General features: G+C 45.2%; 1 protein-coding gene across 1 annotated transcript in view; it reads left to right on the forward strand.

Moving 5' to 3' along the window:
- Positions 1-23,994, forward strand: part of Cilk1 (ciliogenesis associated kinase 1) — a 38,357-nt gene extending 14,363 nt beyond the window's left edge. The window contains exons 5-13 of the mRNA XM_055598735.1: positions 4,079-4,211; positions 6,990-7,161; positions 9,274-9,441; positions 11,602-11,904; positions 14,411-14,601; positions 14,712-14,860; positions 17,734-17,862; positions 20,148-20,270; positions 21,176-23,994. Coding sequence (XP_055454710.1) covers positions 4,079-4,211; positions 6,990-7,161; positions 9,274-9,441; positions 11,602-11,904; positions 14,411-14,601; positions 14,712-14,860; positions 17,734-17,862; positions 20,148-20,270; positions 21,176-21,330 — 1,523 coding nt within the window. The 3' untranslated portion in view covers positions 21,331-23,994. The remainder of the gene's footprint in view (positions 1-4,078; positions 4,212-6,989; positions 7,162-9,273; positions 9,442-11,601; positions 11,905-14,410; positions 14,602-14,711; positions 14,861-17,733; positions 17,863-20,147; positions 20,271-21,175) is intronic.
- The last annotated feature ends 1,237 nt before the right edge of the window (positions 23,995-25,231 follow it).

Consider the following 25,231-nt stretch of genomic DNA (forward strand, 5'->3'; position numbering starts at 1 on the left):
CAAACAATCAGGAGCTGAGAGACAGCTCAGCAGAGATCACACTGCCATAGAGAGTTTGTTGGAGAGTCTGAGAGGAAGGAGGTGGTCGTGATTGTAAGCAGGGTGGGCACTAAGTTCTCAAGTCTTCTCTCTCTGTCTTTCTCTCTCCCCTCCCCCCAACCGCTCCCCCTCCCCCCAGTGATTTTTTTTTTTAAAAAGCATGGTATGGGGACAGAAAAATAAGAGCTGGCTGCGTGGGTAAGATCACTTACCACCTAACCTGACAAACTGAATTCATTCTCAATGGAAAGAGCGAATACAGGCAAGCTGCCCTTTAACCCTCACACGTGTCCAATGGCATGCACACATGCACATTTATAAATAAAGGTGAATTTTCTTTTTTAACTTAGAGGGCTTCTATGGTCTTGGCTTTGGTAGTTAAGTGAGCATGTGCCTAGATTTCACCCTTTCCCTGTGTTGATAGAAAAACTGTCTACTGCACTTGGAGCTGTCTGGTGCACTTCAGCCCTTCCCCAGAGCTCAGTCTCACAGGGGGAAGGTGCAGTCTGCCCCAGGGAGTGCTCTCCTCTAAGAGGGAAGAACAGCACCGCGGCTGGTTGCTAGGGCCATACTGCATGTCACCGAGCATTTCCCTGCCCGTGGGGAATGAACACATGGCTGTACTTGGCACTGACTGAACAATGGCAAAGCACACGTCCCTTGTGTGTTTCCTGCTGACCTACCCTTACATCTGTCCGGGGCACAGGTCACCATCAGATAATGGAAATGAATTTGGTGTTTGGAGGGCAGTGTTTGGCCCCAGAGGTGATGCTGTGCCTTTGAGCCTCACCGCTTAAGTGCGTGACCTTGAGATGGCCCTTAGCCTGTCTGTGCTGCTGCTCTTGTGGCCTACCCTGCTTTCTTGTAATAACACTGTAGGTTTAGATCCAAGGGAAGAGGGAAATTGGAAAGGGAGGAAGTGAAAGAGGGTGAGAATTACCTGAAATTACTTTTACAGCAGGAAGGTGTGCTCCATAAACTCATAATATTTAAATACTCTTCCATCGTTCCCCTTATTTAATCAAAGTCTTCAGTAATAGGATATGGCCAGGGGTAAGGCCTTTCTGGAGGCTTTGTTTTCTTTTCTTCCTTGAAGTCATTCATGAAAATCTTATATCGAATGAGAAGGGAAATCCGTGTGTTGTTCGGCAGGCAGGCAGTACCCTGAACGTATGGGCCTGTTACTGTGTTCTGGAAGCCGATTTGAATAGGGAGGTTCTTACTGTGCCAGCACTCTGCTCTTTGCATGATCTCTAAATGGCACAGATAGAAGGATTTTCATTGTCCAGCCAGGAGCCAGAAGAAAGAAGGGGGCTCGTTACAGGCCACACTGCATATGTCCGTCAGCAGAGTGCAGACCCAGGTGGGAATTGGAACAGAGGTCCATTGCTGCCTCCTCACAGATGGCACTTGTCACTACCCTCCCAAGCCTTAATTCTTATCTGAAAACAAAAACAAAAACACGACACCATACATGAAAGCCTAAGTTGACAGTGTGGGGGAGGCCACCAGAGAGAATTTTGTAGTAGTTATCCTCATGATGGTGCTACCATGTTGGCACTGTCCCTCTAAAAGCCTGTTGAGTAGATGCTAGACTCTATTTTACCAATGAGGAAACTCAAACACTAAAGGGCTAAATGACCATGAGCGCCCTTCCTGGTCTACACAAGCCTTATCCTAAGCTGAGTTGTCTCTTTAAACAAAAGTAGTAATGTTTCACTAAACCGATGGAGTATGAGAAAAGCAGCTGCTTAGAGGGATGAGTGAGGAGTCTGGATTCTCGTTCCCTGTTTGACCAGTGTGTATGCTTTCTGTGGCGCTAGATTTAAGGCAAGTCAGCCTTGAGGAAAAGGGTAAAGCCTGCCTTTGGGGAGAAGGGTGCTTGGTGCTTAGAAGAGCATGCTTACAGTCAATGCAGAAGTTTGGAGTGTTCAAGGGATGCTTGCCTGAGTACCAGTCGATGTGATAGGATAGGCTGAACTGGAGAAGATGAGAGTTGTGGATTTAGGTGTTAAACGTGGTGCCAGAGGGAGTTGCCGTGGGTGGGGGAGGTCCGAGGACAGATGAGTCACTATAAGAGAAATGCCACATATGTTTCTAAATAATAATTACCCCAAATAGAGGAGGAAAGGGAGGTTTACTGGGAGACTCAGTGTTGACCTAGGCTGCACTTGAGAGGATCAAAGCCACAAGTCAAAGCCACAGCTTTAGGTATATGGGCCAAGAGGGAAAATACTGCTTGGAACTGTTAGGCTCTGACACTTTCTTTTTTTTTTTTTTTTTTTTTTTTTTTTTTGGTGGTATTGTGAGCAATTTATTGTCTCCTGCTCATGACTCAGTTTTTCAGTTTTTTCATGTGTTTGGTAAGAGAATGATGCCTGTCATTTCTTCTTTCACCGAGAGGTTTTTAGAGCATTTGAGTTTCTAGGTAGAAACCATCATCTCACAGTTTCTAAGGGTCCTGGAAACTGTCCTAGGCATGTTGACAAAAGATAATGATAAGTGCGTTAATTCTTAATTCATTTTTAAGATGGGTACATGCAGTCAGGCCTTCTGGGAACTGGCAGGTGTTCATAAGAATAAAGGTCCCAAACACAGTGAGTCACGCACACCAAGACTGAGAACAGATATCACTCATATGGTGGGTAGATAATCTATTTCATTGGGCTGTTAATAAACCATCTGTATTTGCCTATATCATTTTTTTTTCTTTTATTGGAAAGGCCATTCTTGACTAATATTGGATCACTCTTGAGTTTCTTAAGCTGATAACCTCAAGTTTGGTTCTTATAATTATATATGTTTGCTTTGCTACAAATCTGGTTAGGATTTCTGAAGAAATCGGTCAGGACAGCAACAGAATAATGAAGCACTGAAATATAAGTGAGTCTCTGTATATTTTCACAGTATATACACACACATGTATGCACCTATCCTACAAATGCTCATACGCTATAAAGTAGCCAATGTGCTGTGCCTGTCTGTCTCTTGTCTAACCCATACCTGATTCTGATCTCAGTTCCTTGGGATGTGCAACTCAGGTGGCTGTGTTGTGGAGGAAGTACTTCATCCTCTTGCCATGTCTCCCCTGAATGTCTCTGATCACTTCTGAGCCTTCGTCCTCATGTAGGCATGGGGTTCTAGGCGCTAATGTGTTCACTTGGTCCAGCTAAGCCAACCACTTGGTCTGCAGATTCATCGTTACGCCAATCAACTATGCATTTGGAACTTGACCTGTTGCTGAGCCCAGCTGTCCCCAGGACAGCTCCATCCTCGTAAGGATGGAGCTTTCACGGATGACCCAGGGTATACTATTAGAGATGATGACGCCGTTAGCGCATCAACTAAGTTGCCCTTCACTGTGTCCCAGTGAGAAGCCCCTGAGTGGCGTCTCTGTGGTGGCACCTCAGGGAGGAGGTGGTTTGGGGTTTGCAGAGCTATGTACATTGCCGCGCACTGGGTGTTTGTGTGAGCCTAGAAGGCTCTCACATTCAGGATCTCTTGCTGCGTCCCTGTAGCGCCACTGAAGCTGAGAGTTCTCATTCAGTGAGTCATCTTTGCAGCTCACAGTGTGAGCAAGGCATCGGGCAAAGTAGTGAATACTTTTAAACTGTCACAGCATGTACCAGAATGACAGGTCTGAATAGACCCTACCCATCAATCTTTTGGCTCTTAAAAAAAATTTTTTTTTGCTGCAGTATAAATTTAATACTAATAACAATTATTGTCATTTGAAATGGTTTTAGTCTCAACATATATATTTCTGCTGACTTGAACAGGGTAGGAATGACCCCACCCCACCCCTGAGATAGTTTGGTTTGCATTTATCTCAGCACACAAGTTCTAATGTTTAAAAAGGCTTCTGAATAAGTAAAATGCACAGAGATTAACTTTGGATGGATTTTGTAGGAGGAAAGGACTGCAGCCCTTCGAGAAGTCTGAAGGGCCGAGCGTTTGTTCTGGATGTTGTCAAAGCACTGTTAGAGCTGCAGAGCGCGGTGCAGAAAGGAGCAATCAGTCCCCTTCACTCTCTCCACAGGCTTCTTCCACCGGGACTTAAAACCAGAGAACCTTCTCTGCATGGGACCGGAACTTGTGAAAATTGCAGACTTTGGATTGGCCCGAGAAATCCGATCAAGACCTCCATATACAGACTATGTGTCTACTAGATGGTAAATGCTGTCCCCTCTCTAAGTTATCTAATTGTGCTTCTTTCAAAAGGTACGGTTATAAGGCCAGGTGTGATGGCACACACCTCTAATCCCAGCACCCAGGAGGCAGGTGGATTTTTGTGAGTTCATTGCCAGCCTGGTCTACGTAGTGAGTTCCAGGCTGGCCAGGGCGATATAGTGAGACCCTGTCTCAAAAAAAAAAAAAAAAAAAAAAAAAAATTGAAACAACAAAACATTATTCTGAGGCCAGTATTAATCATAAACATTAATTTCTCAGTAAAAAAAAAAAAAAAAAATAGTTCAAACACTGCAGGTATTTTGTTACTGACAAGTTAAAAGCTTGTGTTTAAAACAACAGTTTTAAAAGGAAAGCCATCATGCTTTCAATAGCCTAAATTTTTTAAGTTTTTAGATGTATTATTTTATGTATACGAATGTTTTGCTTGCATATATGTGTATGTGTGTGTGTGTGTGTACAATGTGCATGCCTGGTACCCTGGAAGTCAGACCCTCTGGGCCTGGAGTTGCAGTTGGCCCTGAGCTGTCCTGTAGGTGCTGGAAATTGGACCTGGTTCCTCTGCAAGAACAACATGTGCTCTTATCAGCTGAGCCAGCGCCCCAGTCCCCGTATGGATAGTTTTTGTGTGGAAGCTTCTCTGAAGATAGTTTCCCTGTCCCTCCTCCCTCCTCCCTGCTCCCTCTGTTTCTTCCTGCCCAGTTCCTTCCTGTGCTCCTGAAGATGCTACAGAGGAGATGCCAGTGTGTGTGGGAGATGGCTGAGCCTTAAGAGTGTCCTGTTCTCGAAGAGGATCCAAGTTGGGTTCCCCCGTTTTCAGGCAGCTTAGAGCCAACCATTTGTCATTCCAGCTCCAGAGGGACCCAGCGCCTCTGACCTCATGTGCACATACCCACACGGGATTCTTTAAAGACTGTGGAGGACGAGGAGGAGGAGGAAGGAAGGGGGAGGCTTCTGTAGACAACTCTGAGGAGTAGAGGCTAGCTTTTAAAACTATGGGCTGCAATCCCGCATGGGGCCAAGTAACTGAATGTGGGGTTGTGAAAACGGGGCAGCAGTGAAAGGTTTCTGAATAAATGTACAACTAAAAACTAATTCCGAATCAATCGGAGGTATCTGTGGCTGTGATCCGTGCTACATGCAGGACTTCACTGCAGCTTGGGTCCCGAACAGTTGGCATGCGTGCTTTTCAGTGCATGTGCAGTGGTCCTGCCAAAACACTGTGGACGCGACACAGGGCTGCCGGGTGTCCCAGCTGCAGTGTCTGTACTGCACGGGTAGATTTTGTTGTTGTTGTTGTTGTTGTTGTTGTTTAACTGTACAAAACAAAGACTTTCCCTGCCATCCTTCTTTAGCAAATTAGTATCAAATTAAGATCTCTTTAAATTGGATTGTATGCATTTTGCTTGATTCTTAAGATTAATGTTGGATTTGCTGGTTGAGTTGAAAGGAAATCACTAGATGAGCCTGAAAAATGTGGCTCAATGAACAGAGTACCCACCTAGTATGGAGCCGGGGGCCCAACCCCCAGCACCTCTTAAAACAGGTGTGGTGGTGCGTGCCTGCAGTCCCAGCACTAGAGGCAGGAGGATCAGAAGCCCAAGGTCATTCTTAACTACAGAGTGAGCGTGAGGTCAGTGTGGGCTACGTAAGACTCTTATCTCACCAGGTATGATGGCATGCTCCTTTAGTCCCAGCACACAGAGGCAGAGGCAGGCGGATCTCTGAGTTTGAAACCAACCTGGTCAGTATAGCAAGGGATGCAGCCAGTTATACACAGAGAAACACTGTCTAATGGGAGAAAATTATTAGGTGAATTTTTGCTTTTATCTTTGATAAACGGAAAATTATATGTACACTAAAGAATTGACTAATATAAATGTGTGATTTATTTATTTATTTATCTATCTAGTCATTTATCTATCTAGTCATTTATTTATTTATTTATCTATTTATTTATTTATTTATTTATTTATTTATTTATTTATTTATTTATATTTTTATACCTATTTCACATACCTGTATGCCTGAGGAGATACAAAAACTTCTGAGAGGAAATGGAGTTCTAAGTGGAAAAAGTTTAAGAAGCCTCTGAGTAGATCCCAACTTCTTTTCTTTCTCTTCCTTCCTTCTTCTCCCTCTCTCTTTCACATGTGTATCCTGTATATGTGTGGGTATATTTGTGCATATAGTACATGCACATGAGTGTGTGTGTGCTCACACCCATGGGGAGGCCAGAGGAGGACACTGAATGTCTTCCTCTATCACTGTCAGACTTATTTCCTTGAGACAGGGTCTGTGGCAAAAAAAAAGCTCACCTTTTTGCCTAGGCTGGGAAGCCATCAAGCTCATGGGCTCCACCTGTCTCTACCCTCCGATGCTGGAGTTATAGGTAGATGCCTGGCTTTTTACTCGGATGCTGGGGATTTGAACTCAGGTCCTCATGCTTGTTCTGCAAATGCTCATACCCACTGAGCTATCACCACAGCCCTAAGAGTATTATTATTATTTTTTTATTGCCTATAAGAGTTGCCAAGTCCTTATAAGCCCCTGTACCACATTGCATTTAGACTATTGTTTTTTTTTTTTTTTTTTTTTTTATTGTTGACTATGACAGTTACCAGGTCCTCTGTAACCCTGTATAAGCCCCTGTAACCACGTTGCATTTCAGGAAAATAGGTACTTGTACGGAGAGTTACTTATTGTTGACTGTAATTGTGACCAGCAGAAGCAATAGCCAGCTGTTGACTTTGTCATTTCAGGTACAGGGCTCCAGAAGTACTCCTGAGATCTACCAACTACAGCTCCCCCATTGACATCTGGGCAGTGGGCTGCATCATGGCAGAGGTGTATACCCTCCGGCCTCTTTTCCCTGGGGCCAGTGAAATTGACACGATTTTCAAAATTTGCCAAGTGTTGGGAACACCAAAGAAGGTAACGACATAGAACAAAGGCTCGTGGGCCAAAGCCAGCAGCTTTCTGCCCTGTCACTCCCCAGTGCTGTGTGGCGCCCACACACTTTAGACGGGTCTAGAGTCTCTCTTGACCTCGACCATTCTCTTCCGCCCAGGTTCTCTAGCAAGGCCAGCTTCTCCCCTTCGCTGTGCTTACAGCTATGGGGTTTGTCGTGACTCTGCTTTTTCTTGACACCGTCTCACCCTTTACAGAATTCCTCCATTCCTATGGGAACAGTTATGTCTGCTAAGCCTTAGGAAGGCATTCTGTACCCCAGCTTCTCTCCTTTATGACAGTTCACATCCTGACGGGTATTCAGGGTCTTCCTTCCTCACTCCATCACCTCCGGCTGAGCGCAGCAGAAGCACAGCGCTTACGGTTTAACATGCTTCCTTCCTTCACCGCCTGCTTCTGTCTGTTCTCATCATAGTCCCTGGGGGCCAGTCTTGAGGCTGTGTTATATGGCTCTTTAGGTTTTTGTTTGGTTTGGCTTTGGCTCTGGCTTTGGCTTTGAGGTACGGGTCTCACCATGTAGCCCAGGTTGGCCTAGAATTCACAAAGATCCACGTGCCTCTACCTCCTTTTGTCTGTCTTTACAGAATCACTGCGGAGTTGGAGCCGGGACCATGGGTATATTTGCTTTCTTTCTCTTTTCTTTTTTTCATTTTTCCTCTTTTTCCCCTGCTATCCAGGCTTTCCCTCCAGCTTATTTTTCAGTCTGTGAGTAGACTCTCCTTCCTAAAAAACAAAACAAAAACCCCAGCTCTGATTACAATCTGGTCTTCACTTGAAAGTGTTTATACATCACTCATTGCTTCATTCCTGTGCACAGCCTGGCTCTACTGTACCCTGGAATAGCCTCATTTCTGCGTATTGCCTGAATGAATGTCTCTTCAGTGGCCATCAAGATCCCTTTCTTCCTCAAAAGGACTCTGACATTCCACCCCACTGCTTCTCCATTCTCCACTGTATCTGAGCTCTGCGCTATTAATACATTTGTGTTGTGTCTATTTTCCCAGTACCACTGCTGTTTCATAATTTCATTGCTGTTTGATCTTTATATTCTCCCCACCCTCTGCCTTTACCTTTTTCTTCCTCCTTCCTCTCCCCCCTGTTTTTGTTTTGTATGTGCATGTCTGTGTGTGGCATTGGGTATCAATATCAAACTTAGGGCCCTAAACAGGCTAGACAGAATTTATTTCGTTTTCAATTGTTTAACTGAATCATCACTTCCACCATGGTAATGATAATGTTTTCAAAGTCCCCTGCTGGCCTCTGTCCTCTTTGTATCTATATTTACCCCTCTTTGCCATTTTTTATTATTATGCTTTAAAATAAATGTCCTATTTTGTCTTTTGAAGACAGTACTGTTCTTAAGGGAAGGATTTATATTGAATTATTTTTGGACGCTCGACAGCATTAAGCATTGACTCAGGAACTGTCCGAGAGGATGATCTACAGAGTAGCTGTTGGCTCCAGGAGAGGTCAAAATTATAGTGCGGTGCGCCTTACTAAAATGGTAGTGTTGGAACTGGAGAGAGCCTTGCGCCTAGCTGTTCAGATTTTGCAGCCTTCAGTGCAGTACAGATGGGATGCATGAAAACGCGGAAAGTGGAACAGACAGCTTTATCTCTGCTTGTCCTCTCAGCATAGATATTTAGAATCATCGAGTTGGTGGTATAGTAACACATGGAGTTTCACAAATGTATTGGGACAAGAATTGGTATTTTGCCATTTTATTTTGTTTTCCCCCCTCACAGTTATCATACTGGCAGTTTCCAAAACCCATGAGTCAGGGAGCACAGCAGGGAAATTGCTATGGGCTTCAGTCCGCAGTCCTCCAGAGATGGACAGCCTAATGACAGAAGCTCCGCTGCGGACAACTCACTGTCGCTCCTGCTGCTCCTCAGATTGCATGCAGTGCAGTCCCTGTTAGGGAACATCATGGACACCCCAGGTCCCATCACACACACCTTCTTAAGTGAAGTGAATGGAGCCATCATACAACTGCCTTTCTGTAATGGGCACACACAGACAGCCTGTAACCAGCCACAGCAACCATCTGAGAGCATTTCTTGTCTTTTCCTGCAGACTGACTGGCCCGAAGGCTACCAGCTGTCGAGCGCTATGAACTTCCTCTGGCCCCAGTGCATACCCAATAACTTAAAGACTCTAATTCCAAATGCTAGCAGTGAGGCAGTTCAGCTCCTGAGGGACATGCTTCAGTGGGATCCCAAGAAACGACCAACCGCTAGTCAGGTTTGCCTGGTTTTTCTGTTCAAAGCATTTCTTAGGAAATCTATACCTAACTCTGAGTATTTCTGTAAATTACATAATGTGTTTTTCATTTAGCAACATGGCTGAAAATAGTCTGAACCAGAGGAATTTAAGATAATCTGAAACTTGTGCATAATTAAAATAGTTCAGATTAAACTATGTTTGCCTTGAACATTAACATGTAGGTCACATGATATATCGCAATATGAGATAGATATGTAATCTGCAAATGAAAAAAATATAAAATTGCCATCGGGACATGATGGCACATGTCTTTAATACCAGTACTCAGGAGGTAGAGGCAGGTGGATCTCTCGCGTTCAAGGCCAGACTGGTCTACAGAGTTGTTCCAAGACAGCCAGGGCTATATAGAGAAACCCTGTCTCAAAAGACAAATAATAATAGTAATAATGATAATGTTAAAAAAGTGTGTACCTGCCTGTCTTTGGAGGTGTTTTAAAATGTCTTCTCTACGAGTTAAGATCATTCAGTATTTCAGTGATAAGCCTGCACTGATTGCTGAAAGGTAACTTTATACCTCACAAAACCCAATCACTCATGGGCAGAGAGCAAAGACAGAACGGCAAATGGGTAGACAGGCAAGTGTCTGCAGCTAGCATTTCCATGCACTTTGTACATGCCACGGTGTATTTTATGTGTTTTCAACCTAACAAAGACTCCGTGAGGTAAATGACCTTGTGGGTACGAGAGCTAAAGCTAAGAAAGTTTGGTCGATTTTTCCTACTCACTTTATTCAGTAATTGGTAGTATGTAGTGCAGCTGCCTATAATCCAGTAGCAGGGCTTCCGAAAGAGGCCACTCCTCTTGTCTTCCCGCCTACCCTCCCCTGGGATACGTTGATAAATTATGAAATGTACCTGAAAGAGCCGAGGTAGCTCTTACCACTCACCTGCCTCCCACAAGCCTGGTTTTGCATTAGTTGTGTTTGAACCTTTGTCAGCCTGACTCATGAACAATTAATTACGCTGCTCAGAGCATCAAGGTAAGGACCAGGTCTAGCCAGAGAAGGTGATCTGTGACCTTTTATCACAAAAGCCACAGGGCTACATGAAGAAATTGCCAGTTTGTGGTAGCTGGAAAGGTAAGAGTTGGGAATAATTAAGGGGCAGATAAATTACTAAACCCTAAAGAGTCAGCCGCAGCTCGCTGGTCAGACACAGAAAGCCCATGCACTTCTGATTGTGAAATTCACAAATGGCTGAAGGGCAGGAAGGAAAATGTCTCATGAAGCACTTTATTTTTTATAGGATGCCCATAAACTATTAAGTTAAACAAGTTACAACAGAACTCCTATAACCAAGAAGTGAGGGATGAATGTATCAAAAAAGCTAAAACTGCCCCCAGATCAGATCGGACTTGCAAAAACACCAGGGGCTACGAAGAATTCTTTCAGATTACATGCCAGAGTCCAAGGCTCTGACAGGCGCCCACATTGCTGGGCTCTGAGTCTGTGCTTACATATAATAATTGTAGATGTTTATAACTTATTTCCCAGATTCATTAAGAAAATGCTGTTATTTTCAGTGACGTTCATTAACAAATCCAGGGGGATATATATATAGAATTTCATAGACTTGCAAGCTTCTGGATGTTAAGGCTTATCCCTTGGCTAACCAGGAAACTCAATTATCCAGAGCAGCTGGCAGCTAAACCTGGTCTTAGTGGGAAAGTTTGGTTTATTGGCCTGAATAAAGGCAGAGATAACCACTGTCTGCTTTGTTGTTAGTTGGTTGCTTGCTTGCTTTTGAGACAAGATCTTATATAGTTCAGCCTGACCTGAAATTCCTGTTTAACCAAATCTGGCCTTTGACTTCTGATCCTCCTGCCCCCACCTTCCTGAGTGCTAGGATTATAGGCAAGTCCCTCCATTCCCAGATTCATACAATATGCTTTATCCATATAATTATTTATCCATATAATTTTAGTATTGCAGCTAACATGTAAATGTTATGTTAGCTTGGATATGGAAAAGCAAGAGGTTACCAGTGCAGGATGTTGATGAATAGCAGGTTTGGGGTAAGCGTCTGTAGTGAAGTGGTCACATGAACTATAGTTCATTGATTATGATGGTGTTTGTCATCCCTTCAGACTTCTCTCCTAATGCCACATTTGTCATTCCAGGCACTTCGCTATCCTTACTTCCAGATTGGACACCCACTGGGCATCATCACACAGGATTCAGGAAAACCACAGAAAGATGTCCAAGACAAGACAGGCCCCACTCCTTACATCAAGCCAGCCCCCCCTGCCCAGCCTCCAACCAAGGCACACACACTGATTTCTTCACGACCAAACCAAGCCGGTCAGCCCCCTCAGCATTTTGTGCACCCTTACAAAGGCGAAGCCCCCAGGGCAGACCATCTCCAAGAGGGCAAGCCAAGCCCACCGTTCTTCCCGTCCCTCCACAATAAGAATCTTCAGCCAGTAAGTGTCTTCAAGGAAACTATAGTTATTTCTCTTCTGGCTATCAATGCTGATAGTTTCCTCTTCCATGCATAAGGCCGTATACGTTCTTGTCTTCACAGTACCATGGCATTGTGAGAAGGCCCTTGATTCGAGGTCTGAATTCAGCTCTTGCCCTTTCCTTAACAGTACAAATCTGTATTAGTCCCTGGGCTGTTGCTCTGATAAACCATGGCTGAGGCAACATAGAGAAGAAGGAGTTTATTTGGGCTTATGGGGACAGAGGGTTAGAGCCCATGATGGCAGAATGAAGGCATGACCGTAGAAGCAGGAGGCTAACGGCTTGCATCTGGAGCTGCAGGCACCAAGCAGAGAGAGCAGACTGGAAATGGTACACAAATTTGGCAGAGCCCCACCCCAGTGACGTACTCCCTGCAGCCAGACCACATCTCCTAACTCTACCCAAACAGTGCTACCAACTGGGGACCACAACTTAAACACCTGAGCCTAAGGGGGATGTTCTCATCAGACCTCCACACACTGCTGCTAGCAACTGGAGTAGCTGCTGGCAAGCTGGACCCTATAGCCAGAATTCTGCTCTTCAACACTTGGAAACGGAAAGCTAGTTACCTGGCTTCTCTGCTCCCTTTCATCTCACCTGTGAAGTAGAAACAGCTACCATGTCTACCTAACAGAATTGTTTGAGGATTGACTTAGTTAATACTTGAGAATTTAGAATAGTACCTAGTATATCGTATCATCACAGTGTGCATAGTGCTCGTATGTTTTATGTCAACCTGACACAAGATAGTTATTTGAGAAGAGAGACGCTCAGTTGAGAAAACACTCTCATTAACCTGGCCTGTGGGCAAGCCTGAGGTTTATTTTCTTTATTACTGGTTGATGTGGGAGGGCCCAGATTACTGTGGGTAGTACAGCCCTGGGCAGGTGATCCTGAGCAGAACACAAGTTGAGCAAGACCTGGGGAACAAGACAGTAGCCGTAGCGTCTACTTCAGTTCCTGCCTCCAGGTTCCTGCCCTGCTTGGGTTCCTTCCTTGACTTCCTTCAGAGATGAACTGGAAGAGGAAGAGGAAATAAACCCTTTCCTCCCTTAGTTGCTTTTGGTCGTGGTGTTTTCTCAGCAGCAGAAACCCTGACTACATCACAAAACTCAGTAATCTGTGGGTGTTATTGTTGTTGATCTGTACAGAGTCAGTTTCTTCATCTAAGGAAGGTGATCTCCCTCCTCAGACCAGTTTGTTCTTGCCAGTGGAAGGTCCGAATGCCTGTGAGCATGTTTTGAAAATCCTGAGGAGCAGGAAATCATTCTTCTGTCTATAGACTGTTATTTATATTGTTATTATGAACTGATGTCAATGCTGGGCTGTTAATTGAGCACAAACTTTTTTTCAGCTGGTTTCTTAATAAATAATGTACAAGGCCAGAAGTGTTATGTTCTCTGGAGAATTACAAACAGTGGTGTGCTGTCTGATGTGGTGCTGGGAACTGGACTCCGGTCCTCTGTAAGAACAGTGTGTGCTAATGACCGCAGAGCTTCTCTCCAGCGGAAGGGCTTTCTTAATTGGGTTAATTGAGTGGGAAGACCTCCTAGTGTTCGAAACACTGTCTCATGAGCACTGGACTTTAGAAATGGAGATTGGAGCAGGCTGACACCAGCATGCATATACTAATTCATTGCTGTCTCCTCCTTACTGTGGATGTAATGTGACTGTCACCTCAGGTTGCTGTCATCTCCGCTTTCTTACCAGGATGGACCAGAACCTGGAATCGTGGGATAAACCAACACTCTCTGCTAAGGCACTTTTTATAGTTGTTTTGTTGCTGGTTTGGGTTTTTGTTTTTTAATTTGTTTTTTTTTTTTTTTTTTTTTTTTGGTTTTTTTTTTTTTTTTTTGAGACAGGGTTTCTCTGTGTAGCCCTGGCTGTCCTAGAACTCAATCTGTAGATCAGGCTGGCCTTGAACTCAAGGATCCTCCTGCCTCTGCCCTGAGTGCTGGGATTAAAGGCTTGCGCCACCATTGCCCAGCCTGCTAAGGCACTCAGATCGGGGTGTTTGTTCTATCACAGCAGCAAGAGAATAAATCAGGATACTTTCCTGTAGGAATCTTCCTTGTTCCATGTAACTTTGTGAAGTTTTGATTACGAAAAAAATATAGTTAGTATAAGATGAGTTGGAGACAGAAGGTAAGGGTTTTCGTTTTCCACAGATGCCCTTTCAGACAGATGGGGCTGTGGGTTAGCGCCATACTCCAGGTGCTTCTTGTGTTCCAAAGGAAAGTCAGAATAGGAATCATCGCTCGGTGGGCTGAGGTTACGCTCAGCGTAGCACCTTCAAGCACAGCACCTGCCTGGCATGTACAAGACTGTGGAGTCCATCACTAGCACACACAGATGGACAGGCACACACAGATACACAGACATACTCAAACACACGCACAGATTATTGATAGATGTACCCTGTTAATACTGCTTTTTCTTTTCCTTCTCCTCTATTTGTCTACACAGAAAATCCCAGCAGGCCTGGAACACAAAAATGGTGAAATGAAGCCAAAGAGCAGGAGAAGGTGGGGTCTTATTTCCAGGTCAACAAAGGGCTCTGATGATTGGGCCGATTTGGATGACTTAGATTTTAGTCCCTCTCTCACCAGGATAGATGTGAAAAACAAGAGGAGACAGAGCGATGACACCCTCTGCAGGCAAGTGTGCTGTTTCTCCCCGTGGGCAGGCCGATCAGATCCGTGGGTATCTGTGTGGCGATGCGCCAGCACGCCTTGCCCCTGACCCAAGCCACATTCTCCTGATGCAGGTTTGAAAGTGTTTTGGACCTGAAGCCATCTGAGCCGGTGGGCACAGGAACCAGTGTCTCCACCCAGGCTTCCTCCCAGAGGAGAGACACGCCAACCCTGCGATCGGCAGCAAAGCAGCACTACCTGAAGCATTCTCGCTACTTGCCTGGTAACAGAAGGGGCACAACACACCCCGCCTCTGGTCACCAGTAACTGGTCTTCTCTCCGAGACCACATATGTTTATAGATTCTGTTTCGGAGGACAAGTACTTCTGTGCTCCTTCTTGGGCCCTACTTGACACACTGTATTGATCACATCATTTAACCCTTCCAGCTGAAACCCTTCCAGAGCTATCCATTGCTCATGAAATGAAATCCAAATTTCTTGCAAGCCCAAGACACGCCTCATGCTGCATGCTGTGTGGCCTCTGTGGTTAGTGTGCTCATGGCCTCGAGTCAGGGAGGACATCATAGAATCTTTGGGCCCTGCATTTCTATCTAACGTAGGCATCCTGTGATGAGAGACTTAGAGTAGGAAATGTAAGCTGAGCCTCTGAAGATGGATGACTTGGCGAGAACTAGAACTAGCATCCCCAAAGCCCATCTTTCTCTCTCTGCCACTCAGGAAAGCAGGGTAGAAGCTTTAGCTATGCCTTCTAGGCAGTACTGTAGTTTGGTAGGTGCCTAAGCCTCTCTCCAGACTTCAGATCGCAACCTCACACCATGGTCTGATCATCCACTCACAGATTAACTCATCAGACTGTATCAAGCACCTACTATGTGCCGAGCACTAAGAAGATGATGATGAAGCAGACACACACGCAAGTGTACACGCGGATGCACACACTCCCTCACTTGGGGTTGGGAGTATGTTAAATCCAGCCAGGCTGTCGGAGTCTTGATAGTGTGATCCTGAAGTCTGGGTTTGCAGTTCCCAGGGTGACGGGTGTAGAGAGGTCCAGCCACTGCAGCTGTGGTGGAGGAGTGGGTGAGCTTCAGTCCTAAGGAACAGCTGCAGAGCCTGGCGTTGGCAGGAGCGTGGAGCATGGGAGAGGTTTGTCTTGAGGTTGGCTTCAGGGTTTCTGTGTTCTGTCCTGGGCAGCCTTGCGAGTGAAGGAGGAGCATGAGTGAGGCCTGTGAAGTCATCAGCAGCCAACAGTGAGGGTGGGCCAGGCTGTGGGAGAAGGTGGAACCTCAGAGAACAAAGAGAAACCAAGGGCTGCAGAGCAGGAGCATGGGGTAGGGTGGGGACGGAGAGAACATGAGTGTAACAGGAAAGAAGTCATCATCTGGGAAGAGGGAAGATTAAAATGTTAGGAGTCCTGGAGGAGTCCTCCTGAAGGAGGGCACCTGAAAGCCAGGACACAGACAGATCTGTTAGCTGACACATAAGAAAACCTCTCAGACTGTCCACAAATGAGACAATGCGCTCCACACAAAGACTGCCTTTTCCCTTTGCCTCTGTCAGGTGACATTATCAGTTTCTGGGGGACCAGGGGACCTTGTACCACAGAAATTTTTTGTATTCTGTGTGCTGTGTTATTTTTTTAAGTTTGGTATGGGATTTATTTTACATTTCAGATGAACTTTACTATGTCTGATAAAATATCTAACATCATGTCATAGGTTACACATAAATAATAAGAAATATACTAGGGTAAATATAAGAAACTGTCTTAGTCACTGTTCTATTGCTGTGACACCATGGGCACAGCAATGTTTATAAAGGAAAGCATCTAATTGGGGCTTGCTTACAAGTTCAGAGGTTTAGTCTAATGTCTGCATGGAGGAAGTGTGGTGACACTCAGGCAGACATGGTGCTGACGAAGGAACTGAGAGTTCTGCATCCAGATCCACAGGCAGTGGGAGGAGAGACACTGGGCCTGGCTTGGGCTTTTGAAACCTCAATGTCCATTCCCAATGATACATTTCCTCTGAGAAGGCCATGCATCCTCAAGTAGCATCACTTCCTAATGACCAGGCATTCAAACATTTGAGCATGGGGGGGAGGGCGCATTCCTATTCAAACCCGCACAGCATGGGTGCAGTGAAACCACCAAACTGGTCCACTCCATGGGTATTTCCCCAAATAAAACATTATTTGGGGAAATTGAAAACTGCCCATGGCTATCTATTGGATTTCCGAGAGACTAGCAAAGATGGGAAAGCCTTGCCAGTTTCAAAGGAAGCAGGTAGCTAGGTGGTGGGGGAGGTGGTCTGGGGAGTTTGATGTGTGTTACAGGTATGTGTTAATAGGGAGCTAGATGCCTCATTGCCAGAGATCATCTGCTATGGTGGGGATAAGGGAAACCACGCCTCTTCCTGAGAAACAGACCGCTAACTTGGGGCTTTGTTTATCCAACTGCAACCCTTCTGTTAACCCAGTCAGAGCCCAGCCTGAACTGAGCCTGGGCTGTCGTTCACAACATTGTCAGTGGCTCTGCCATTGGGGTACAGGTGGGGTGCATGGTGGGAGCTGCTTTGGACCTAACAAATTAAAGCATCCACTATCTCATGTAGTTACCATTATTTGTTTTTATGGCAAGAACACCATAAAGCTACTAATTTAGAGAAGATTTCATATGTAGTTTAGTTTTGTTACTGTGGTCCTTAGGGATGAGACTGGTAGCGTGCCGTGAACTAACAGATGCTGCTCTGTTCTCTGAGCATCCCTCTCACAGTTCTTCCATTTTGTCCCCGCCTGCCCTGGGCTCCTGGCTTTTGTTATTGTTTTGTTTTCTCGTTTATCTCAATATATTTGAATAGGTTTTTGTTTTTGTTTTTAGATTCCACATATAGGGCTGGAGAGATGGCTCAGCAACTAAAGGCCAGGCTCACAACCAAACATAGATTCCACATACAAGCGAGATCATGTAATATTTCTCGTTGTGTGTCAGCGTGTTTCCCTTGGGTTAATGTCATGTCACAGCAAATGACAAGATCCTGTTCTTTTTAGGACTGACTAATATTCCATTGTGTGTATGTACTTCTGTCTGTCTGTCTGGTTTGTTTTGCATTTTAAGCTCATTTCTTCTTCTCTAGGAATAAATGTAAGGAATGGCGTGCTCCCAAATCCAGGCAAGGACTTTCTTCCATCAAATTCGTGGTCCAGTTCTGGTCTGTCTGGAAAGTCTTCAGGAACAGTGTCAGTAGTGAGCAAAATAACCCCAGGCAAGTCACAGTTGCTAACTCCTGAGTGACCAGAGGCCAGTTCTCTGGATGATATGGGGTTGGAGAAAGGGCAGCATAGGGAACTGTGGGATGAGGCCTTTCTGGTCTCAGACACAGGCATCTCTTCAGCTTCCCTGCCTCTTGCTCCCCACCCTTGGGGTTCAGCCAGCTCCTGCAGGGTTCTCTTCTCAGGGGAGGTGGGGGGTAGAGCAGTCCTCCGTGACCCAGGGGAAAGCTGAAAAGAAGTTTACAGACTTACCAGACCTGACCTCTGACACCCTGGTGTGCTTTGGACGCCTGGCTCCTCAAGTCAGTGTTGGTCTCTGCTCCAGCTGGACTTTTCAACCGGTGGACCTGCCCTGGCCAGGGTGTCAGAATCCTTTCTAGTTGGATGGTTTCTTTTCTTTTTAATAAAGTCCTCCGAAATGATGAGCCAGGTTCCCAGTAGACAGCTTCCCCACGATGTCTCCCATACACTGCCTTTGCTAGTGTTAGTTCCTCTCCGATAGCACATAGCACACACCTAACCCTCTCCACTCCCCACCTCCTCCCATTAGGGTTCAGTTAGGAGTGCAGTGCCCATCTTGCCACCCAAGAACCCACTCGAGGCCCAGAGACTAGCCCACTCCGCCCCACACACCAGGCCTGAACGGATGTTAACTTTTCCTGTGCATTTGAGAAATGTGTGAAATTCAGTGAGTTTTCCGTATTTTAAAGTTTATGTGAACGCTTCCCTTTAAGGAATAACATATACGTATCTGCCCTAGATTGTGGACCACACTGTGTGTGGTTGTATGGTGCCATGACCCATTTTTATACTGGGTCACTATTCTATGTCTGCTTGATAAGCACATGGCTGTTTGTTGCTTATTCATCAGAAGGGGCCAGGGTGGACACCACTGTGTCCATGTTTCTGTGCACACAGGCGAAAGGTCCTCTGCTGGAATCAGCATTTTAAGTTTAAGGGTGTGACCATCTTGGGCTTTATAGCAGCCATCGTCACATTGTCCCAGCTGGGTATAGTTGTGCTTCGTTCTTGGTGACACCTGGTACCCAAGACTAAAGTGAATCTGATCTGGTGTAAAATGGTGTCCTAAGTCCAAACTTGAATGTCTTAAGTGTGTCTTTCTTTCATGGGGTGGGGGAACTTGTTCAAATTCTCCCCTCATTTTTCTTGCTGTCTTTTTATTAACCTGTACTGCACAGTGACTCCATGCATTCCAGGGCGTGTCCCACTCTGCCTTTTGGCTGTCGAGACAAAACAACTGTACCATTACCGATTCCTCACAAGAGGAACTTTTATCTGTTTAGGTGTCACTAGTATTGTTCTCCTCTGTTGTCCTGTGTGCCTTTAAGCATTAGAAACACTTGTTCATGTGTCTATGCTAAAATTATCCCATTAGCCTCCTAGAATACAAAGGAGGGCAGTGAGCAGTCTGCCCCACCACACTCTCAGATGGAAATGATTTAAACAAGCTTTGCCTACAATGGCACAGACCTGTAATCCCAGCACACAGGAAGCTACAGCAGGAGCACTGCTCATGGGGCCAGCCTGGGCTCTGCAGTGAGACTCTGCCTCAGAGAAGAAAGAAGGGAAAGGCAGGTCGACAGAAACAGTGACTTTTTAGGACATTTTTACTGGGGCCCAGTAAGATGGCTCAGCAAGTAAAGGTTCTTCCTGTGCCAGTCTGGAGACTTGAGCTCAGTTCCTGGAACCATGGAAAGGTGGCAGGACAGAACTGACCCCACAGGTGCCTTCTGACACCACATGAATGCCATGATGTTTACACTCCCCCACACACATCATACAAACCCAATAATGATAAATTTTAAAACATTTTTATCAATGGTTAGTTTTTCTAATTAGCAACAGGATAATTAATTTCTATTTGTAGCATCTAAACAAATTATTAGGCTTACCTATGTGTCGGATCAGCAAGAGAATCCGTTAAGTGAATTGCATTCAGCTGTGCTTCAGAATTTGTATGTACTGGCATGAAAGTATATTCCATGCGATAGAACAGAAAAAAAAAAGTTGCAGAACAGGTTAAATCGATTCTTGGGGGAAAAACACTGGAACTGTTAAATATGTCCCTTAGTTGCTGCCCACCGGAAGGCACTGCCTTTGCCCACCCAGGCCTTTCTGACTGTGGTATGGTGGCTTGTATTCTCAGAACTCTTCCTCATTCTTCTTTTTCCCCCCAAAAGTAAAAATGTGCTGCTGTGTACTCTTGGCGTCACAGGGTGTGTCTTTGTAGTAATGACCTTTCCTTTCCATACCTCAGTTGGCTCGGGTTCTACAAGTTCTAGTGGACTGACCGGAAGTTATATCCCTTCTTTCCTGAAGAAAGAAATCGGTTCTGTTATGCAGAGGGTCCACCTGGCGCCTCTTGCAGACCCTTCCCCTGGTGAGTTGCATTTCACATCATCTGTAAATCAATCCGGTAGTTGCTAAACAGCTGCTCTGAGACCGGAACAGTGTAGACAGAATGAGTTGGGCAGCACTCCTTGCCCAGGGTGAACTTTCACTCTGTAGATGATGAGTGAATAAGTGTAAACATACAGTAAGTCTGATGTGCATAGAGCCTAATGAAAAAAAAAACCACAGCAGGCAAGAAGTAGAGCCTCGGGGACTGGAGCCCAAGAAACCAAAGAAAGTTCACTGCAAAGGAGGCGTTTAGTAAAGGTGGGGAGGAGGTGTTGGACAGTTAGGCACTGTGAATGGTATTGGATTCTTGAGTACACGGGCTTCACAGCGCATGAGGCCTAGCAGGCTCAGAGAACAGTCAAGAGGCCAAAATACAGGGTGCGTAGGGGCAAGAAAGAGGCAGGGGTTATCTAGAGGAAGTCAGGAGTGATAGAGTGGAGGGTGATTCCCTGTACTGGAGTATGTTGTCACTGGCTGATCTTGGGAGCCACTGGAGCATTCTCTGTGGAGTGAAGTGATCTGTCGGCCATTGGCACTGGTGTCCTCAGCTGATTGTTGTCATTAGACTAAATGGGAGCACTGTTAGAAGCAAGAGCCTTAGCTTGGGCCAGGGTTGCTAACAGTTGATAAAAAGTCAGCAGATTCTGTGTGTACGTGGGATGGAGAGTCAACAGGATCTGCTGACAGGTTGTAGATAAGAGAAAAAGAGTGGCCAAGGATGACACTAGTATTTTTGACTAGACAAGTCTTCCAGTGGGTTTCTCCTCGCCTACGGGAGGGGACACCAAGAAGGAGGCAAGTGCTCCTCCTGAAGGTCAGTTTTCTGCCCTCCTGCACTTGGCTTGAGGCCCGTGTGGGTCAGTCTGGCATTCTCTTCCCTTGCAGGCTACTCTTCCCTGAAGGCCGTGAGACCTCACCCCGGGCGTCCTTTCTTCCACACCCAGCCTAGGAGCACCCCCGGATTGGTCCCGAGACCTCCAGCCGCCCAGCCTGTGCATGGCAGGATAGACTGGTCTTCCAAGTACCCGTCTCGTCGGTGACTGTCCCAGCCAGGAGGCCATTCTCCCGCAGCCGACTCGCAGCTGACTCTGCTGTACTTGCGGGACCACGTGACGCTATAAATGCACCCACTCAGCTGTTCTGAACTAACGCATTTCAATATTTCTTTTTAATTTTTTTAAAATGTTGATTTGAACGCAATACCGTCTTTTTGTATAAAATTATTTTGTTCTAAAACTGGGTCTCATTATTTTCTTAAACAACAGCGTTTTGTATATATGGATTATGTTTTAGCATTTTATACAGTCAACTTTGTAATGAACTTTTTAAAGATTATGTGTCTTTTGTTTGTTGTCCCACATAATATTTTATACAGATTTTGAAATATGTAATAATATTGGGGCAGTATTGTGACAGGGCGCATTTTAAGGCAGTGGGATAAGGGATCACTCACTCAATATATGCGGTTCTCATGACATAGCTACATTTAAGTGTGGTGCGTTCGGTACGTTAGGCTTTCCTGGACTGATCTTAGAAAGAGGCCCGCCCACTGCTTTTTTTAACAGCTTATATGGGTGGTTCTGGGGGCAGAAGTTCTTTTGTTGATGTTGTTTTGAGACACGGTCTTATGCATCCCCGACTTGCCTACCACTCACTATGTAGCTGAGGATAGCTTTGAACTTCTGATCTTCCTGTCTCTGCTTTCCTGAGTGCTGGGATTGCAGGTGTGTGTTGCTGCGCTTGACTTTAACCCAGGGCTTTGTACATCCTAATGGCCCTAATTTTATCCTCTTTACGACTGTTCTGTCCTAAACTGTCACTTTATTTTGACTCTTTTCACTTTATTTTAGCCCTCAGAACAAAGAAGTCTTCATAAGTAGCTTTTGAAATTTTATAACACTCATAAATACAGTTGCAAATATCCAGATAAAACTAAGCATAGGTATACTAAACTATTGCAGTTCTACCTTTTTTCCTTTTTGACGGACAGGGTTGCTCATTATTAGTTGCAATTCCTGCTGGCCTCCAACTTCAGCAGTGCTCGCCTGTGGGTGGAATGAAGGGCTGAGCAGTGACAGACAGCTCTCTGCTGGGCACTGAGGAACATGGCAGGAGCTGTGGTCACCTGCTGTTCAGATGAGCTTTTCTTGTTTCCCTGGGTCCTACCAGCCAGGACCTACCTACCTACCTACCTACCCACCCACCCACAGGACTGCCAGCAAGCCTTCCTCAGCTGGCCATCCCCAACTTAGCCACAGCAGACTAAAGATGCAGAAAACAGCACTTAGCTAAAAATCAGCTGAGCCACGGAGGCAGGCAGGGTAGGAAGGTTTGGCCTATTGCCTCTGCCCCTTCCCACTCCCACCCCCCATAGCCAGAGAGGAGGCTCCCTCCCACCAATACTGTCCATACTTTTTTCTATTTTTTTTTTTTTTTTTAAAAATCCAGGCTGGAGAGCTGACTCGGCCATTCTAGTTCCAAGGTATCCGATGCCCTCTTCTGACCTCTGTGGGCACCTGCATTTGTGCGTAGATACCCACCGACTGACACAAACACGTACGTGTAAAGATTTTTATGAAAATCCCTTAAAAGGGAAGCTTTTTATCTCAAAAGTACTTTTTTTACTATAATTTTTCTTTTTACTATAATTTTTCATTGTTTTAATGTGAAGTTTTCTTAACCTGTGTTCATACTATCAGACTTACATCCCTGCCAAAATGAATGACCGGAAGAGCCAACTTTCTTTTCTGTGTAGACCTGTCTGTCCTGGAACTCACTCGGTAGACTAGGCTGGCCTTGAACTCGGAGATCTATGTGCCTCTGCCTTCTGAGTGCCGGGATTAAAGGCACACCACCACACCTGCTGACTTTTTTTTTTTTTTCTCAACTGAGTGAATGTTGCATTCGGCTCAGCTCTCCACACCTGACTAGGAGCCGCTCGCAAACTACCCGAGCCAACTTCTCGGGACAGTTTTAGGAGCGGGAAAGATTTAGGGGAAGATTTAAACTTACCCGAGAAATCCCAGTTGCCAGGATGTCATGTCCAGACCGTGCCACATCTCAACCCCCACCCCGCCTCGTGTGGTGTCTTTCGAGGTTGAGACCTCTGTTGGGCGGAGGCTGTTTTATTGAGAGGAATGTTTACAGCAATTTTGCAAGTGACAAAGCTGGTGTGGAGACAGGAAGATGCAGAGGGCCCGCTTGGCTCCGACTCTGTTGCACATCTGCCTCCCATCGTGGTCAGGCGAAAGGAAGGGCGACCAGCATGAGTGCAATAGTCAACCTCAGCGCTGTATTGACTCACGTTCAAAATACAGTAAAGCAAACCATAGAAATGTTCGTTTTTGTAGGTTGAAATGGTAGGGTGAGGTGAATGCAAATATTCCTGTATGGTCCATCCTGTTAAGCTGATAAATGATTGATTGCTTTGATGCATTTATTAATACTGACTTCCAAAGGGCTCTGTCTGCTCTAAAATCAGAAAGTAATTCATGCTTTGGAGAATCTGACTCAAAAAATACACTTGACTGAGCACTTTGATTTTGAGGGGCACGAAGAAAGCACATAATGGACAAAGGTTTGCTAGGGGATGTTCCCTGTTAACAAGCTGGCAGCAGAACTTTAGAAAATGTATATGCAAGCACAACTTGAAACCTTTTGTTTCTGTATTATATTCTAAACCAACAAATTTGTATGTTCAGAAATGAGTCCTTTACTGTGAGGTTAATATTTATTTTCTCTTCTGTGTTATGTATAAAAAGTAATCTCAGATCCTGCTCACCTAGATGGAAAACTGGTTTTAAATTGTAGATACCACTTAGATATGCAAATAAATCACTAACAGCACATTCTTTGTAATCTAGCTAGTGTTCACTAAGGTCATTACGTTCTTTTTTAGTTGACTAACTCCTGTCTACCTGGTTGTTCATCATTATGAAATTGTTTTTTAAGGTTTTGCAGCCAGCCCTCTCTTCATTTCCTTTCTTTGGCTGGCAAACAGCTTCCCTCGGGAAGTTAAGCGTACTCGTTTACATGAAAGAAGTGGCTAGGCAGCTGAGAAAACTAGCTGACTGAAAAACCAGGTTCTAAAGAACTAGCAAAAACCTCAGAAGTACTCTACCCTCATCAAAATGGGTAAAGGAGAAATTGTATACACGCTTTGTAATATAGAAGGAAATACACCCTTTTAAACAATGATAGTCAAATTTGCCTGTTGCCTATATTTTTAGCTACTATAGAGTTATGAAATGAAAAGCAGAACGCTGACAGGAGTGATGGGTTTGACTGCCTATTCCTAGCCATGAGTATATCTCATTTACAATCACAAAGCTTTTCTGGGGCTGGAGAGTGGTTCAGAGGCTAAGAGCACCAGCTGCTCTTCCAGAGGACCCAGGTTCAATTCCCAGCACCCACAAGGCAGGTCACAACCACCTGTGACTCAGATTCCATGGACTCTGCCCTCTTCTGAAGGCATCAGGCACACACTTGGTACACGGATAAGAATGCAGACAAAACTCCCATAGAGATAAAACTTACAATTAAATTAAATTAAACAATTTTTAAATAAATGGGATTTATTATTAAAAAGACAAAAACAGTGCTCTGGCAAGTCAAGAACTGGTACAGAATGGGGCCTGTTGGTGGCAGAGGGAAGCTATGGTGCTGGGGTTTACCTCACAGAAACAAGGGAAACTTCCTTTGCATGAGAGCTGCCGCTCATAGCATCGTTTTCTTTAGGATAAGTCCTGTCAGTTACCAAGTGTAGAAAACTGATCCTAAAACAGTGCTTCAGATGCAGGGCTTGCCTAAGGACCACATACATCTAAATCAGTGACACTGTCGCCTTCCGGAGCTAGCAAGGCCTGACTACCTGAAGGCAAACAAAAACTCTTTCACTTTCAGTTCCAAGTTTAAGTACTGTTGGAGTTGATGGGCACCCTA

The sequence above is a fragment of the Psammomys obesus genome, unplaced genomic scaffold (genome assembly GCF_907164565.1).
Source record: "Psammomys obesus unplaced genomic scaffold, mPsaObe1.curated_primary_1811, whole genome shotgun sequence".
Taxonomy (NCBI): Eukaryota; Metazoa; Chordata; class Mammalia; order Rodentia; family Muridae; genus Psammomys; species Psammomys obesus.